Genomic DNA, 18,802 nt, shown 5'->3' on the forward strand with positions numbered 1-18,802 from the left:
TTGAACCAGGATTCACACTAGAGCCTGGTCACACAAGAGGATAAAAAACATTAAAAGAAACAATGATAGACAAGTATATATATATAGAAAATATGAATGCTAAAAGAAAATGCATTTAACAATAGCAGAAAATCACACATTTAGAAACACTATCAATCGCTGAACATGAACACGTGGTCAGATCAATCAAAGAATAACTCGATCAATATCCACACAGTTACATAACAGTAGCACAAACCTTAGAGCGAGCAGAGCCTACATATGTTGGTATGCAGTGCTTTTTCCATCACACCGGCCGAGGTGACACAGCTGGAGCGCCCCGACACACACACACACACACACACACCGTCAAACACACTACAGCATCACACCTTTCCTCCGCTGTATCCGTCCATCATGCATGTGTACGACGGAGTCAGAGCAGCAAAAAAAAAAAAGAAACACTTCCAGCTCTCGTCTCTCTCTCTCTCCTCCACCCACTTCTCTCACTCTCGGTGGTGTTGAAACACGTCCTCCTTACCGAGCATGTCTCTCCAACTCAATGCACTCAACCCTGCCTCTCTCTCTCTCTTTCTCTCTCTCTGTGTCCCTCCCTCTTTTCCGTCCTTTTCATTCGCACAGGGCATGCATTTTTAATTAATCACTTCCACTCATTTATTTATTTATTTTATGTTCTCTCTCTCTCTTTTTTTACCCCCCTGCAGATTCCAGGCCTTAATCTCATGCAATCTGCTTGCCTGGCACACAAACGAGTCAGAGAGAGAGAGAGAGAAAAGGGGGGAGAGTGAAATACAAGACTCTAATTATCAGCTGCTACTTGAGTGTGTGTGTGTGTTTGTGCATGTGTGTGCATGTCAAAGGGATTTAACTTGGTGTAATTAAACTGCCTCCAACGTTAAAGAAATCTAACCGCCGTGCGATCACACAACCAGCCACAATTACTGTATTTAGGAGCCTCAGTCAGAAACACACACACTCTCCGTAACCGTTCTGTAACACCACATCAGCGTCTCACAAGGCCTCGTTATTCTGCTCTTTGTCAAGGCCGTATGTGTAGATAAAAGGCTGGGAAAAGAAATAGATTGTGGGGGTGTTGTTTAGCTCAGACGGTAGAGCAGCCGCCCCATGTACAAAGACTCAGTCCTTTCCGCAGCAGCCCAGGGTTTGAATCCGACCTGTGGCTCTTTCCCGCATGTCATTCCCCATCTCTCTCTCTCCCCACATTTCCTGTCGCTCTTCTGCTGTCTCTATACAATAAAGCTAAAAAAAAAAAAAGATTGTAGGAGGAGGGGGAACAAGACAACGTTACGCTGAGCGAGATGACTAGATACGAAGGATGGAGAGACAAAGAACGGCAAAGAATGGTTGTTAATCCACATTGAAACGCTTCTTTCTTTATGTCTCTGTACCTCATTTCAAGTGTTTCCTCTCGAACCACACATCGTTCTTTCTCTCTTTTTGCTCGCTTCCTCTTTTCACACACTCCCACACAAAATCCTCTCAGAACATTGGAGTCTAGCCACTATCTCACCCATGCTTTGTGTGTTTGGGTGAAGCTCACTCTTTTCCTTCCACTACTGCCTGCTAACACTTGGCACCCTCCTGTGCAGTCACCTAACATCTGATTAAAAATGAATCACTCTCATTAGTTCAGCTTCAAAGTTTAAACACACCTGCGAGGCCCGCCCTCTTCGTATGGGGGAATGATGACCACTTTGACCGTGACCGACGTCCTCAGCAGGTCGATCATCTGTTCGTGAGTCAGCGTCACCGCGGCCACCTTGCAGATCTCCACCAGTCGACTTCCCTGTCTCAGTCCTGCCTGCCAGGCAAAGCCGTACTCCTCCACCTGCACAACAACACCACAGAAAAAGTCTTCAAACAAGCCGGTTACGTGCAGCCAACAATCTTCATAGATGAGTATTTCAGCAGATCTGGTGTGGCAGATGGTCGTCTGATGGTACCTCAGCCACAGTGCCGTCCAGGCGAACATGGAAGCCCAGTTGTCCCAGTCCGTTTCTTCTCAGAGTCATATCCACAGTCTCACATCCCACCGTCAGCGACTGGCAAGGAGAGGACATGATGTGAATACAAAGAGATTTACAGTATTTAGAAAAACAGTCTCCAGGTGTCCAGCACAGGAGGAAACATAATGAAACAGCCAGAAAGAGGCTGATCCTGATTCTGGAAAATGCATCACTCCCTAATATGCATTTATTTTGTATTTTTAGAAAGATTAACTAATTTTCTAAAACATTTAGTTTTCTCTTGGATTAACACAAAGCTCACTGGAGACCAGGAAATCTCCTTTTCACAGCATTTAATTCATCAGATTTTCCACAGATCATCACCGTATGAAATGCCTCTTATCAGCCAGGGCATGTTGCACAACAGTGAGTTATAGGGTCTCATAGAGTACCTGTATGCTGTATTATGTGTGCTCATATATTAATATGAATCTTATAGATTTGTATTATAGTTCTTTCCAGGTCTTCCAAGATACTTGGGAAAAATTTCATACATCTCCTCGTTTGGAAATCTACTCATCTTAATGCTTCAATGACAGAACAAGAGGTGTAACACTGAATGTAAATATAACTTTGTTTATCTCCACAGGGAACCCTTTAAGCCCTGATCATCCTACTACACGCTATGTAAGGTGCCTCAAAGGCCACAGAGATTTATTTTCTGCTCTGCTGATCACTCTCACCTTTAATCTCTGCACCACCTCCCTGATGTCCTGCGCGCAGCCCTCTGGTACCCTCACCGCGATGTAGTCTCCTCTGCCGTAGAAGATCTTCAGCGCCAGACGCTCTGGCGTCCAGCCGATCACGTCCGCACAGAAACAGTTAAACACCACCTCTTTGGTGGAGCAGTCTGTCAGAAGGACGTATTCAGCCGACAAACCCAAGGCACAGGGGAGCTCCATCCCTCCTCCGCTGAAGTCCTGGGCTAGGACCCTCCAGGCGACAGCCCCCGCTGCACCCAGCTCCGCTCCCTCTCTCGCCTTGGAGCGCTCGCGTTTCTTGGATGCGAGGGAGATGAGGTTGTTGAGCTTGCCGGCTGAGTCGAGCGGCGTGCTGCTGACGTAGTTCTCAGCCAGGTCGCGCAGGTACTCCTGCCGCGTTCGCGTCGCCATCGTGTGGAACTTCTCAGACTTGTGCGCTGCATTTTCTGCATTGATAACTTTGGCTAGCAGGAAGTTACGAAAGGTTTCCGGGTCACGGAAGGTGACACCGCTGGGGATGGGAGGGCCGAAGGGAGGCACATCCTTCATCCTTGTCACAGCAACACTGAAAGAAAAGGCGAGATGGGCAGGGTGTGAGTGTGAGACACTATTTTCACATGTGCACATGAACATGTGCTTGTTGTGTTTTAAACATTTACCTGTAGCAGGTGCTTTCAGAGCAGGGGTTGTGCACACGGACGATTACAAAGACATGCTGGAAGTGTGAGCGAATATTCTGAGGGGTGAAAGGCAACGCTCCCGGCTCCTGAAAGATTATGGTGACAATGTCGTTCCCTATGTGCCTCTTTCTCAAGAGCTGAAAGAGAGGAGACAAGAGAGGAGATGAAAAATGACAAATTAATAAAATGAGCTAACATAACTGGCACTGACACAATTGACTCAGTCAACGATAGAGAAAGTCTGACAGGGGAAATGAGACGCTCGCCACCAGACACCAAACAACAGCTCTTTATGTAATTTGTTTTTCAAAAATCCGTGTGGGCTATTTGTGTCTGTGTATGTGCCGGTTTGTCTGTCTATCTGTGCTTGTGTAGGAGAGACGTGGCACAGTCCAGGCTGTGTCTGCAGCACAGTGCTTGCCAATCCTCTCTTCATCTGCAGAGGGAAGTGTGAAAGTACCGATTATGTAATCCAGCCCACTGTTTGGGCACACGTACCCTCCAGCATCGTTCACTCACACTGCAGACTGCAGTTTTAAATACTGTGCTAACGTAGTGGTTACAAACATCAGTTATAATTGCTGGAATTGATCGTTTGGAGAAGATAAGTGAGTTTTATTTTAGATTTGGGATCTTTTTATTAACATTTTGACTGTTTTCTATTAACTGCTGGAAGGGTGTGCAGGGCTAGTAGTGCTTTCCTCTCCCTCTCCCTCTCTCTTAAATACGAGCCTTCACACACTCTCCTTCTTCCTCTCCATCCACTGCAGCTTATTTTTAATGTTGGATGCTGCCATCTAGAGGTTAATCTGATTAAGCACACCTCCTTGCTGCTGCAGTCTTTAAACCTCTGGATGGAGTTATTGCCCCATTTATAAAAAAATACACTTTTGGATTTCAAGAGTTGATAATAAGAACTGTTTAAATATCACACTTAAAAAGGTGCGATCATCACATTTATTGTTTACAAGATGACGTAACTGTGAAAAAAAAAACTTGTTTACATTAAATAAACTATTGGTATGGTAATAAAAGTTCTCCATTTAACAAGGTTAATTCATGTTTGTGGGAAAACAGATGGCTTCTCTGTCGCCTGCACTGTTCTGCAGCGATGCGCTGACACATTACAAAATGTGTACACAAATCCTGAGCAGCCACAGGGCCTGTCTGAGCACACGTGTTCACCTGGGGCGAGCCTGTCACGCAAACACTTATGCAAACTATTAAAAATACCCACCCGCACAAAACGCTATCTTACACACAGGTCACTAACACAAAGCCCACGCTGCAAACACACACAGTGCCCGGGAGGACGTGTAGGAAGGCAGTTTTATTTAAAGAAGTGGAAAAAAAAGGAGGGAGAAAGTCTCACGACTGAACCCCACCCAGCTCGGATCCAGTGAAAGAATGAGAGGCAGAGAGAGGGCAAAAGAGCCAAGACACAGAGAACAAAGACTATAAAAACACGACAGGCTGAATAAAAGAGGAAAGAGACTCCAAATGAAGAGGGCGACACAAGTCATGAGTTTCCACTTGATGAATTCTTGCTGTGGTTTACGACCCGGAAAAAACAGCAGAGGCTTTAACTAACAACCACAGGCAGACTTTGAAAGGCTTTGGGTGACAAGAAAGGATAGACATGGATGTCTTTCTCAGCTGTGCACACCAAAACCTGGCCTGAGAAAACAGGCCCATGTGTAGGGTTTAGGTCGGGGTGCTCATAAGGTCTTACCTGCTGGGGGTTGTTGGGCATGTATGGCAGCATGGTGGACACGTGGAACATGACTTCGTAGCCTTGGTAGGTGGTGTACAGGGAGTGTGTGCCCGTAGAGTCCGCTGGAGAAAGATATTCAGAAGTTATTAACTATCGACGGCACTGTGATGCTGAAACTTTCTGGTTCAAGCTGCAGCTGGAGTTATGACACTTGAAGTGTTTATTAATTCACACTTTTCAGACAGAGAAAACATTTCTGTTAAAGTAATATATATTTGTCATTCAGTCATACTGTAAGTGTCTTTTCCTTCAGCTTGAGGCCTCATTCAGACAGGATCAGGTGTGTGTGTGGAGGTGAGGTGCTGTATCTATTTGTGCTGAATGTTGGTTGACCACATAGATGTGCTCATTCACATTGTTTCGTAACATAGTGCTGCTGCAGCCATCTGCACGTGTGCCAAGAATTCATTCCTAGGTTTGACCAATGTTGACTTTTATGTCGAGTATCCAACACATTTATGGAGCGTGGTGCAGTGAAAGGGGCTCTTGTGAAGACTCACTCTTTGTGTCGAGCTGCGCAGCGTATTTGGTGAATCCTTTGAGGAGCACCTGCTCCCCCAGCAGCTCCAGGAAGGCAGAGAAGGCGGGTGATGCCTCCTCGTTGTTGTACATCTCCTCCTCTGTGCTCTGGCCCGCACGGCACAGCAGAACACCCACCTTGTGCTTCTGACTTAACTACGAGGCAACGGAGAGATAACATAAACGTTACACAAACAGTCTAAAAACGTGTGCTCCTGATGCAATTTAATGTCAGAGTTGATGTTACAGATAAGAGTATTTCAGCGTTGAATAAACCACCTACACAAACAAATACAAGCCTACGGCTGGCACAACTCTTCTGCCTTACATTTCACCCTCCATTAAACAAAAAGGCAAGATAATATGGCTAAACATTAAAGCTTTTATGGGTACACACTCATGTACCACACCCTTCTTCACCCAGCATTCAGCTCAGGTCAGTCTAATTCTGTACTTTGCACCGACACTAAATCAGTTATACGTTTATACACACTATCTGAGCACACCACATGTCACCGTGTTTCTTTATCAGTTCATATTTTAGCCAGCCTGACTTCACAGTGTGTTTATTTTGCATCTTTGCGGCCGGGATCAACTATCAGATTTCAGCTTTTATTACGCAGATGCAAATACAGACAGACATGTAACTCACCCCCTGTTCATCCAGTTTGAGGAGCTGCTCAGTGACTTTGGACGTGCTGAGCGCCAGTCGCAAACAGGACACGTTGAGCTCGGGAACGACCTGTTCCAGGACCTCCTTGAGCGGCAGACCACGCACCGTGCCGTGCCTCCCCGTGGACGCCACGGCATCCTCTAAAATGGAGCCTCGCAGGGTCACAAGCTAAACATGGAGAAACAAGAGAAAGCGATGCATTATCGGATTTTAAGACTACACATTTAAAAATGTCAAGAAATTTATCTTTTATCGATCACTTTTATCAGACTTATTATTGCTATCACCTTAATATTTATCTCTTTACCTCTTGGCTATCTTGGGAACAGAATACATGCTGATATTTTAAGACCAACTTATTGAATAGTGTTTACTGGTTTCTTGTATGAACCTCGGCTGAGGTCTTTCTGTGTGGAGTTTGCATGTTCTCCCCGTGTCTGTGTGGGTTCTCTCCGGGTACTCCGGCTTCCTCCCACAGTCCAAAGACATGCGCTTAACAGGTGAACTGGTGACTCTAAATTGTCCGTAGATGTGAATGTGAGTGTGAACGGTTTTGTCTCTATGTGGCCCGTGATGAACTGCCGACTTGTCAGGGTGATGGACACTCCTCTATGACAGTAAGCTGAATATCTTTAAGTTGTGGACATTTGAGGACGTCACCTTCAGCCCCGGGAAACATTCACCATTTTATGAACCAAACAACTCATCAATTATTCCAGAAAATGGTTGGTGGATTAAACAATAATGAAAATATCGTTAGTTGCAGCCCTGTATAACTGTCTTGTATATTCTTATTACGGTAGAGCTTTTTCTGTATTCTACTTGTGAAGAACACAATAAAAATACAGGTACAGCTGACTGGGATCGAGCCTGGACTGACACACTACGTAGTAATCCTGTTGAAACTGGGATAAATGTATTGAAAGAGGTCAGAGGTCAGGCTCAGCTATGGTGCAGTACAGTCTGGAAATGGAGAGATGGATGATTGGTAGCCCTGGAGCTTTGACGTGGGTCCATCAGATGAGGGATGGATTTCACTACTCATAATGCCCTGCTGCCCTGAAGGCACGCACACGTCACAAACACACACACACACACACACACACACACACACACACACACACACACTCTACTCTGTGTGGAAGATTTTAAGTCGAGCTGTATTGTGAATTAATATTCTGCTCAGTGTTGCTCCCTGGTGAGGGGAAATTGACCTGCTTCAAAACAGTGAGACTATAATAACCTCAGATACAGTTGGGAAGAGTGGGCTGCTCCTTCTAGCTGCGCACGCACACACACACATACATACTCATAGACACACTCACACACAAAAAGGCGGCTTCATTAAAAATGCATGGCAGACTCTGGCAGGCGCTGGCTGGGGCCGGAGAGACAGTTGAACCTCAGAGACTCGGGTGTGTGCTGCAGAGAAATGAAACCTGATTGACACACAGCTAAAGTTACGGAGCTGTCGTCTCAACTCGTGCGACGGCGTGAGTGAGTGACTGCGACGCGCTGCGTAGGAATGTCAGAGGGAGGTGTGTGCGTGGAGGTGCGATGGAGGGAGGAAGAAGGAGGAAGTCTCTCCACCTTGCTGTGTCAGCAGCACTGCTGCACAGAATTAAATGACAGACTTTAGGGGGATGGATATTTGAGAGCAGCTGCGGCTTGAGTGGGAGAGAATAAAGTCTGCAATCAATCTCTTTCTGTGTGGGAACAGTAGGCCTGGGCGTGCTGGTTGTGTCTGTTAGCTGAGCTCTGTGTACTTAGATGGCGGAGAGGCTTCATTGTTCTACCAGAGCTAAGGTGATGAGGCCAGGCAGCCATGTAATCCAGCTAAAAACAACACAGCCGCACAGACACGAAGACACTACATGAGCACGATGATCAGGAGCAAACATTTCTGTTTGTTTGTCTAACCTGGATAATGTTACAAAGCTGTTAATAAAATATTATAATATAATAAACTATTCATGGAGACCTCAGACCTCTCTAACACAACCCATGAGAAGAAGAAAAACACTATATTTGTAAAACACCACAGATTAATGTGCCAGATTGATTTTCCGCACTTTGTCTGAAAAAATGCAGATGACAGCTTCGCAGAGAGGTGATATCTTGTTTTGCTCAACCATCAGTCCAAAGTCTGAATATATTCAGTTTAATATCACACAAAGGCAAGAAAAGCTTCACATGAGAAGCTGGAACAAGTGAATAACTAGAATATTTGCTTGAAAAGTAACTCAAATGAATAACTGTGCTCTAGAATACAATATAACTCCCATTTTAAAGTCTTTGCATTAGTTTTAGAATTGATTTAAATTTCTCTTATTAGTTTTTAAATCCCTGAATGGCACCAACCTATCTTTTAGATATGCTACATAGGTATGTACTGAGCAGATCCTCTGCAGCTGGATACCTCGTTATACCAAGAACCTCCACAAGAACACACAGGGGAGTCTGCCTCCTGTGGACGTGAGGGACTGGACCTCTGTAGACATCTTTAAAAAGCTTAAAGTCATCATGTCTTTTATTTAATGTGCCTCATCATTCACTGCCAAACTTTTAAGTCTTGATCATCCCCTCTTATACTTTTCATCCCTGAATAATAGGTTTTAATTTACATTTTAATTCGAATACTTTTAGTTTTTTGTTTTTAAAATTGACACGTGAAAAAAAAGAAGAAAAAAAGACACAGGTACAGGTCGTCGTTGAAGGGTTTTAGAAAGAGTCTACATGGTTATAACAATCCCATTTTCCCCAGTATTTATCCTCCTTCTCTATTTGTAGTCGAAGAGTGAAAGTCATTTTCTCCATAATGTGAATAGAGTTGATAGGATGGGTAATGGTAGGAGGGTTCTCTGGAGCATTTTGTATTTTGCATTTTAATCTTCATGAAGTATGAGTCACTCATACTGAGATATTTCTGAGCTACATTGAGGTAAAAGAGAAGCCAGCAATGGTCCAGCTTTTAATCTACTCTGAACTATTGTTGTAGTTTTTATGTCTAGCTGAATTTGTACTTGATTTCTATGCAACTGTTCTACTTTTTATTTGCTCTGTGGAGAACTTTGGGCTGCATGTTTGCATGAAAGGTGCTTTATAAATAAATAAAGTCTGAGTTTTAGAAGAAGAGTATCTGAAAGTAAACAACCTGTTTGATCAGATCTGAGGGATACCGCAGACGATTCAGGTCTCCATGATCAGCAGCCCATCATATAATACATTAAGAGTCTTTGATCTATCAAAGTGGAAAAGTGGTTGGGTGTGCTCCCTCTGAGAGGAGGCCAAACACTTTGGCCAGAGTAGTCAGTGTTTGGTTTGGCTTTGCTGTGCTGAGACAGAGCAGGTGGAATTTTCCACTGGCAGAGAGGAGTGAGGGGGTGAGGACAGGTTAAAATCAGGGCAGCGAGGATGAGGGGAATCACAGTTTGTAAAAAAGAAGGTAAGTAATTAACTTCAGCATGACTCATCACTGTGTCATCATTTAGAAATCCCCAAACAAACACACACAATCAGCAGATCTGTGCGTTACCTCGCTGGTTCTGACGATGAGGCGGTACTGGTACTGGTCTTTCAGGTCTTTGGTGTCGTCCAGTTTCTCCCTGCGGATGCTCACGGCCACAGCGCCCATCTTATCGTCTGTCCCGAAGTAGTTTGAGTGCTCTGGTGACAGACAAAGAGAGATCAGTGAGGTTTGTGCTAAAGTTCATTCATTATGTCTGAATACATCAACAAATGACGGGAGCAGGTTGATCCTGTTCATGATATGATACCAGAAAGGTTTAGTCGATCAACAGGAAAGTAATTAGCTATAATTCTAATCACTGATGAATGAGTTCAACTTTATTTAGCTACTTACTAAAATGTGAATATTCACTTGTTTTCTCAGTCTCCTGTGATAAATAATCTTAGTTGGTCGAACAAAACAAAACAGCTTATGCTCCGGTAAATTGTTTTAGAGAACAACATTTTATAGACGGTTATCAACCTTTTATAGACCAAACTAATTATCATGAAAATCATAATTACTGATAGCGAAGGTTATCAGTTGGTTGCAGTCATTTCTTTGAGCAAAAGGGCAAACACTCACAGCTTCCAGATTCTCAAGTGTGAAGATTTACTGAGTTTTTTTGTCTTCTATGGTAGTAAAGTTCTTTTTTTTTTTAAGGTTTTGTGCAGTTGATCATCATGTTTTGGACCAAAACATTTAATCCTGAAAGCACTATATGTGTAGCAAGCAGGAGCATCAAGTCAAGGACAGGACAACAACATGTCATCTAGTAATCAATGCTCACGTGATTACAAAATCAATTTAGCTAACGCAATGCATAACCTAGAGAAAATGATCGCCACTTAAGGAAGGTGAGGATTTAAGGATTAAATAGTTGTGTGGTCGCAGAGATGCTGAAAATGTTCCTGACGTTGTGTGTAGGAGCTGAAATACAATTAAGACTATAAAAGGATGTCCTCACTCTCGTAAATCCAGTAAATCAACAAAATGTGGTGTCATAAGTTGCCAATTAACATTCTTGCTAACAGCGTTGGCACACAACACAATCAACACACTTCACAGGCATCTTCCACGTCCTCTCCTAAAGCTCCTCGGCTGAGCCGTGGTAATGCCAACACCACAGGCAGCATGGGAGTCGAAACACAAATTCTCGAGACGCTCTGGGAGGAAACTGGCTTGACAAGTATTCCTCCTCCATCTCCTGTCCGACTGGAATGAACCGGGACGACGTTAGGAGACTCTGCGGTGTCCTGTGGTGAAAATGTCAGCTTTTTGATGAGGCTTTCCGACGTGCACACGGGGCACATCACAGCACACATACAGTTGCGTTGTGGGGGGACAGCTAAGCTGGAAACGAGTCAGCAGATGAACATATTTTTGGAATGATAACCTTTATCTGCAAGGCTGCAGGCCTGTCTCACACACACACACACACACACACACACACACACGCTTGCTTGCACACATGTGCTCCTAACAGCATCTGTCACTAATTAGGGTGCAGCCAGATGATGCTTGCCAGGGGCCAGTTTCATCCACAGTGTCTGAAGAGGTGATGTTGACAAGAAATGCCCACATGCACATGTAGAGACAGGCACACGTCACACACTCCTCTCTGAAGTTAGGCGTTACTTCTGACACTGAAAACCAGATGTAAGACGACGCTGCACTGACGGACTGTGTTAAGTGGTACTTGCGGTCGTGCATCAGCCCAGTTTGCCAACAGGCCAGTGGCAGGTACATGTGTAATAAAGACTCTGGGAGGGTTGCCAGCTCGGCCCACTCTGCTCCGCTCAGGACCAGCTGGATATTAACAGCCGCAGGATGAGATGTGGGGAAGGACACTGGACAAACTCCAGAAGATCTAACACTGCCTGATTCACATGGACGAATGACAGTGACGGGTCCACATCTGAATATAAAATGAGATCTGCATGCTATTTTCCATCTTCACACCTCTAGTCCAGAACTTGGCATATCGAGATATACCTGTACTGATGATTATATTATGTAAATAACACACACAACGCACTTCAGTTTCTTTTTCACACTAGGAAGGAGAGGGTGTAGTGAAAATCTGATTTTGTGACAGTCCTGTTCGGAACGCAAAGTTTAGAATTACATTTTACAATTAAATACTTAGAATGATATAAAAGCAGAGAAAAGCAGCCCGTCATCACATTTGAGAAGCTGGAAACATGAGTCACGTAAGACTATAGAAAATTATATTTTTCATAATCTTATGGTTTTTTATAGATACCTTTTTACATTTAATTGATTGATGATATAATCGACAGTTATTTTAAAAAGCATAAATACAGTTTAAGCATCTATAAATTAGATGAAATAAAATGTATATCTATTATCAGTTTTTCTTCACATTCGATCCATATTTGATGTTTAAAGTGTGATTATCTGTCTCACAGTGAATGTGTCTCACCTTTTCCATGGAAGTAGTCTCTGTAGTACCTGGCCCCGAGGTCTACGTGCTCTATGCTGTACAGTTTCAGTCGGTCCAGTCTCGTAACCTGCTGTTCAATGGGCACCTCCAGCACTGAGACGCTGGCGTTACTCCTCCTCAGCCAACCCCTCACTCCATCTCCTCTGTCTCCACCTTGCTCTGCTGACGAGCTGAGGAAGCTGATGTTGCGCTCCCCGTGGCCCCCGGTCTCATTGAGGAAGTGAGGGCAGCAGAGCAGCAGCTGGCTCGAGCTGTGGGCTCCGGGAGGCCCGTCCAGGGGATCCATGCCCAGCGTGGGTGTTGTGGAGCCCGGGTCGAGGCTCAAGGTCAGATCCTCAATGCTGGAGTAAACTGGGTCGTTCACAGCAGAGGATCTGGAGACGGACAGGGACACTGAAGCAGCTGATGCCCCTGTAGCGGTGTTCCTCCTCTGGGCGGCGTAGCCTCGCTGAGCTGCAGCCTCGTGGAGGTCAAACAGGATGCTCTGGGCATCGAAGTGGACAAAACTCTTTGGGCACACCCAGGGTTTGTAGTCTCCTGGACCCCGCCCTCCCCCGTCCTCGTTAGTCTCTCCTTTCCCTCCGTCCAGCTCGCCACGACTCGAGCTTCTAAGTTTCCTGAACAACGAGGAAGTGCCCAGTGACGACTCTGTACCTCCGCTTTTCTTCCTCACCCTCTCAGATCCGTCTTTTCTTCCTGTCCCTCTGTCATCCCCAGTTGCGGGACCAGGTGAGGGAGCAGAGGGGAGGGGTGCGCTTGGTGGTGAGTCTGGAGCACGCAGCAGCTCTCTGAGCCGTATGGGTGCTGAGCTGCGCTGGTCAGGCCTCTCCTGGTGGAACTGGCTGAGCATGTCAAAGAAGCTCTGCTCGGGAATGCCCTGGATGTCGATGGAGGAGGTACTGCCATATTCTCTGAACAGGGACCCCATCCCGCCACCTCCACGTACCTCCACCTTGAAGCAGAAAGGGGAGAGAATATTCAGATTGTGATGAAGTTTGAATGTTTTCTCGTCTAAACTTCATGTTTAATCCTCTTCAGGATCAGGTTTATATAATACACAAAGACTCACCTCATTTTCATCCTGTTCGCTCAGCGTCACCTCGCTGTTTGAGCGCTGTCTCAGTGGAGGGAACACTCTCAGGCTCAACGGTGAACCTCTTTCACGACAAAACCCTCCCCCCCTGAACTCTACATCCTTGGTCCGCCGCTGAGGCAACCTAGCGACTCCTCCCCGCACCAGCCCGATGTCAGATGACAAAACTGATGAGGAAATCGAAGCGGAGCAGTCGTCTCCGTGGCGATTGGTGCCAATTTGGCCATTTTCAAGCAGCGACTCTCTAGACTGCGCACGGCGTGGCGGCCATTCTGCAATCCGCGCCCGGACACCCATTTTGGGCACGGAGATGCGTGGTTGGCTGGCCGGGTCTGCGAGACCAGGAGCCGGGTGGCCATTTGGGGTGTGGCGAAACGGAGTGTGCTGGGGCAACCCTCCTCCTCCTCCATCCAGGAGGTCCGAGGAGGTGCAAGTGACCCCTCTGTCTCGGTAGCTGTTCATGGCACCCCGGATGAGCTCAGGGCAGGGAGGCAGGGGGCTGGCATCCCATGTTAGGAGGGGTGCTGGGAAAGAGGGACAGGAGGGGCCCCACACACACTCGGCTGACGGTGCTACGGCCTCCAGCTCCCAAAAACATCGCTTTTAACTGGCAGGTTGGGAGAGATTTCACTGGTCCATCGAGGACCAAGTCAGGACTGGTCTTCTTTCTCTCGGGTGATTTTCAGTCGAATGCAGATCTGAAGAAAGAAAGAAGAACAACAATCATTCCAACAATTCAGCACAAATTAGATCAAAAATACTTTGATGTTTTTGAAATCACACAGCTTGTATGACCCAAATTTTTCCCCACCGGCACAAAGTAAAGCTGAGCACTGAATTCAGAAAAGAGCCACTCACTCAACTGGACTGATAAGACAGAGAGAGAGAGAGAGAGAAAGGTGCGGGGAGATGACAGAGGATTTCTCCCGTTGAGGATAATCTTCAGGAGGCTGACAAGGGATATTATTATCTCACATTCGAGTGCATGTGCGTGCACATGTAAACATTCATATACCCACAGGGCATGAAGGCTGCAGCCGCTCTGCTGCAGATTAAAACCACTTCCGCTAATATCAGACTAGAACATAACACAGATCCAAACAGGCGATTTAAACACTTCAGCTCTGTAGCATATTCACTACTCACGCTGTGTCTCTCCTTTCAAAGCTTATGTGTGTGTTGGTGACTGATTTTGTCATCCTGTGGGCAGTGATCTGCCCATGGCTGACACGCAGACGCTGCTCTATTATACTCTGAGCGAAGCCAAACAACAAACAACTCCAACTTTGAGACGGAGACGTGAATAGGGACTTCAAGAGAGACAGAAAAGGGCACAAAGTGACTCAGTAGCTGGAGGGTTGTTGAGGCAGGGCAAATCCAGAAATAGAGTGATTGGATAAGGAGTCAAGAAAGAGCAATGAGGAGAGCGGGACATTGCTCAGTGAACCACAGCGGTGTGCTTTAATATGACAGTCACGCTGCATCAAGTCTTAAAAATCCACCGGCATTGTAAAGACTCTTGTTTACTCAGAAGCATCTGATGTCTTTCCTGTCATGATTTTACACAATGACGTGTACAGGAAAGGTCACACTCTATTGTGTACGTAATGTTTGCCACGCAAGTATACATTTAGGTTTTTAGATCTTCACTCATTGTGAAGTTCCCACCAGATTGAATCGTTTGGTCATCATCGGTCAAAAATCAGACAAAAACGCTCAGCTCATGGTCATACTTTCTGGGCTGTGAATGTTGTGGTTGTTCACAGTGACCGGTCTGGAATTCATATCCGACCATATTACGATGTGGTTATGACTCCCATGACTGGATGACCATCATAACACAGTGAGCGAAGACAATGTGCTGGCAGTGATATCTTAAACAACAAACTCACTGTATTCTCGTGAAATCTGCAGTACGTGTTTGTCTCTATCGGGAATTAAATTTAAGACTTTTAATGTGACAATTTAATATCTGACAATCACACTGACCAAAGTATGAAAGGATGATGAAAAACCAGCAGGGATGATTGGTCTGGAATTATTAATGATCATATCGTATTCTTTTAATCCTTGTGAGCAGCTTATATTAATTTATTATGATATAATTCATAAAATCAATGCGACCTGGATAAGTGGCAGAAAATGGATGAATGCATGGATGGATTAACCAATTAGGAAAGATTAATTTATCTGAATTCATTGAGGGGTTGTTTTTTTTTTACATTATAAGACAATAAGCAAAATCACTTCCAGATAGAGATAACCACTGACAGTACAAGGAATGAACATCGTATCCATGAAGTCATCCGTAGGTTTGTGAAGAGCTGTTTTGAAACTCAAAATCTCCGGCCGCCGCCAGATTGGTAGTCCTGGCTAACCTGACTGTCAATCAAAGCTCTTAATTATGCACAACTTTAAGCCTTAATATAATTTGAACTGGTGACTTAAATAAAAATTCACCCTCAGTACAGGTGTCATGATTGTGGAAATTAGCTATAGAGACCAAAACTGTTTTTTGTACCATGTGTAAACATGTTTATTTCTGCTGTGAAGTGACTCGTTCTGTAGCCAGCCTCAAGTGGACGTTTGAGGAACTGCAGTTTTTGGCATTTCTGGCTTCACCTCACAGTCACAAAGTTTGCCGCTTGATAATAACACATGACAATAACAATAATGCTCAATCCATCCATCTCTGGTGAAGTCAAACTGCTCTTGCTTCCACTTCACATTCAGGTGTAATCTCATTTTCTATTTCTGGTTTTAAGCTCCTTTAAGCTCCAGAAGATCTGCCTTCAAAGTTATTCAAATATCTACACTAAATTTGCTCAGATAGCAAACACACATCATCTGCATATCTACCTTTTAAAAAGGGCTCTTGTTCTTCATATTCCACACTGTGGATCTATGAAATTTTCCTGTCATTTTTTTCCCACACCGCAACATGTGATTCATCACACACTACTTATTAAAGCAGTTTCTACATCAGTATGTTCAGCTTTTACTCAGACAGCCATTGACCTCTTTTCCATGAATAATCAGACAGCAGCAGTCAAAGTTTCTCTCCTCGGACAAAAAGCTTTGAGGAATCGAATCAAATGATTCAACCACAAGCAGAAATCACACATACACAAAACTTGACTGTTTTACACGGTCTACAATCTAACCAAATTAAAATTTAAATACTTTCACTGATACTGCTGATCCACGTGGGTTTAAAAATCAGAGGAGTGAAGAGCAGTGAAACATTTGCTTGTTTAAGTTGAACAGCCTGCAGAAAACGTACATTAGGAACAATTCTGTTGCGAGAACAAATCTGTGCTTGTGTCTCTCCAGCTGCCTCGGTTTTTGTGAATCCTACAAATGTCGACTATCCTGTAACAAAGTCAGATTTGCATAACGTTGAGCTTTCATTGTGTCAAGGCAGCTCAGCGTGGTTTGTGTGCGTTTTATGACACACAACGCCTTTTATGAGTCCTCGCTGAATTCATTTTTGGCCCTTAGACTGCATTACTCACTGCATTCACTCATACACGCACACCATCAACAGGACTCATTCACAGCAAACAAATTCCCCCTATAGTCATACAGCCGTGCAAATGTATCATGTCTTTGTTTTAGGAGGACCACAGGCACTTCCGGGCCAAAGGCTCCCACTCTGATCATGCTTTCTGACAGTGTCTCTCCTCATCCGGAGGGCTGTCCTGTGATCCACTATCAGGCCCAATCCCAGATTATCCAAGGCCCAGCTGCAGGAGCTGCAGAATGGCTTCATTATGTGTCTAAGGTGCCTGGTGAGAGAGAGGCAGTGGAGAGAGAGAGAGTGGTTTGATCTTTACTAGTGACCTCTGTTAGAGTGTCTGCAGCCCACAGCTGTCAGCGAGAGGGATGGTGGCGTTTATATCTACATCAATTCAACAAGATGAAGAGTGTACGGCCACGCTACCAGCTCTGTGTGACAACACTATGCCAACATGCTTATGCTCATCTTAGTTAGTATGCTAACATTTGTTAAACACAGAGTACAGCTGAGGACGATGGGAATATCAAACCAAAGTATTCAACTAATTCACATTTTGACCTGATGATAGCGTTCGATGGAAAGTCAGGGGATCACCAAACTTCATCCTCCCACATACGCCTGTACAAAATGTGGAGCGAATCCACCCAACAGTTGCTAGAGCATATTTCAGTCTGCACCTCTTCCTTTTACTAAGTTTACTGTTTACAATCTGTCTCTCAGACACCAAGATAAGAACTGGTTGTGTCATTCATAACTTGTGACCCAGTAATAAATCAAATACTTTATACTCCCCTTAGGTGTCTGTTTTAAATACCAGAGTTACACCCATGGCTTATAGTACAAGGGAGAGAGAGAGCATATTTACTATGATCACACGTTTACAAAATGAATTTTAACATGAGCCCATGTGTGAAAACTGAAGGTCCAAGTCTGACCTTTCAACAACATCACAAGGAAACATCTGCACCTCTAATCTTCTTTAATCAGTACCTGTGAGGCAGGGCACAAAATTAGAAACATGCCCCAGCCAAATGCTGATAAAAAAAAATGAGTGTGGGTGGTAGATTTGCTTAACTCAGGAGCCATAAAAACAACAGTAATCTACTGGCAACATTTAAACATTCATTAGCCATTTTACCAACATGTGCACCGTGCTGCGAGGTACAAATAGTCATACTGTAAGTGTACAAATATTATCAGAAATAAAAGAGCCAGAGCTGCACTCACCCTGCACAGAAGAGGGGAAAGAGGTCGGTAAAGTGTACACATGAAAACCACATATTAACCGAAAAGTGTACTCTACTGGTGAGGTGGAAGAGCGAGGAGTTAGGCGTTTCTTTTAAAAAATCAAATCAAATCAACAGTAACACCATCTACAAGTCTCATGTCTGCCTCATGAAATAGATGTGCACTACAAAAGATGAACTACAAAGATAAAGAAAGAATAAATCCCTGTCAAATGCGGTAAGAATTGAGCAGACACATGTAGCCTTGGCCAAGACTTCAGAAGATAAAGTGCAGACGTTTAATGCCTTATAATTACTCACATATAGTAATTAGTTAGCTCTGGGATATACCTCCCCTGTTTTGACTCTCCCCATTCATGCCCTTTCCCTCCACACCCGCTCCGACTTGCTCTGCAGCCTTGGCTCGTGCACCACAAACACACACCGAGGCTGGTAATTACACTGGTTAGATGGTAGTAATGACAGAGTTAGCAGAGGAGTACAGCTTCCAGAGGAGTGAGTGTACCCTCTGTGGAGGAGGTGCCGCTGAAGCTGCCGCTTGCTGGTATGTCATACTCGTATGGGCTGACCTGAGATCAGCGGGGAGAGCTTGT

At 44.7% G+C, this 18,802-nt stretch overlaps 1 protein-coding gene across 3 annotated transcripts in view; it reads right to left on the reverse strand.

The window, feature by feature from the left end:
* The window catches only part of sipa1l3 (signal-induced proliferation-associated 1 like 3), a 66,630-nt gene that overhangs the window by 12,676 nt on the left and 35,152 nt on the right, over positions 1–18,802 (reverse strand). For all 3 annotated transcript variants that reach the window (XM_019257679.2, XM_027280198.1, XM_019257680.2), the window contains 10 exons: positions 13,419–14,140; positions 12,329–13,301; positions 9,910–10,040; positions 6,354–6,542; positions 5,683–5,857; positions 5,141–5,244; positions 3,388–3,545; positions 2,711–3,293; positions 1,965–2,063; positions 1,674–1,849 (listed from right to left, as the gene is read on the reverse strand). In XM_019257679.2, coding sequence (XP_019113224.2) covers positions 1,674–1,849; positions 1,965–2,063; positions 2,711–3,293; positions 3,388–3,545; positions 5,141–5,244; positions 5,683–5,857; positions 6,354–6,542; positions 9,910–10,040; positions 12,329–13,301; positions 13,419–13,904 — 3,074 coding nt within the window. In that variant the 5' untranslated portion in view covers positions 13,905–14,140. The remainder of the gene's footprint in view (positions 1–1,673; positions 1,850–1,964; positions 2,064–2,710; positions 3,294–3,387; positions 3,546–5,140; positions 5,245–5,682; positions 5,858–6,353; positions 6,543–9,909; positions 10,041–12,328; positions 13,302–13,418; positions 14,141–18,802) is intronic.

Source organism: Larimichthys crocea, chromosome VII, assembly GCF_000972845.2.
Source record: "Larimichthys crocea isolate SSNF chromosome VII, L_crocea_2.0, whole genome shotgun sequence".
Taxonomy (NCBI): domain Eukaryota; kingdom Metazoa; phylum Chordata; class Actinopteri; family Sciaenidae; genus Larimichthys; species Larimichthys crocea.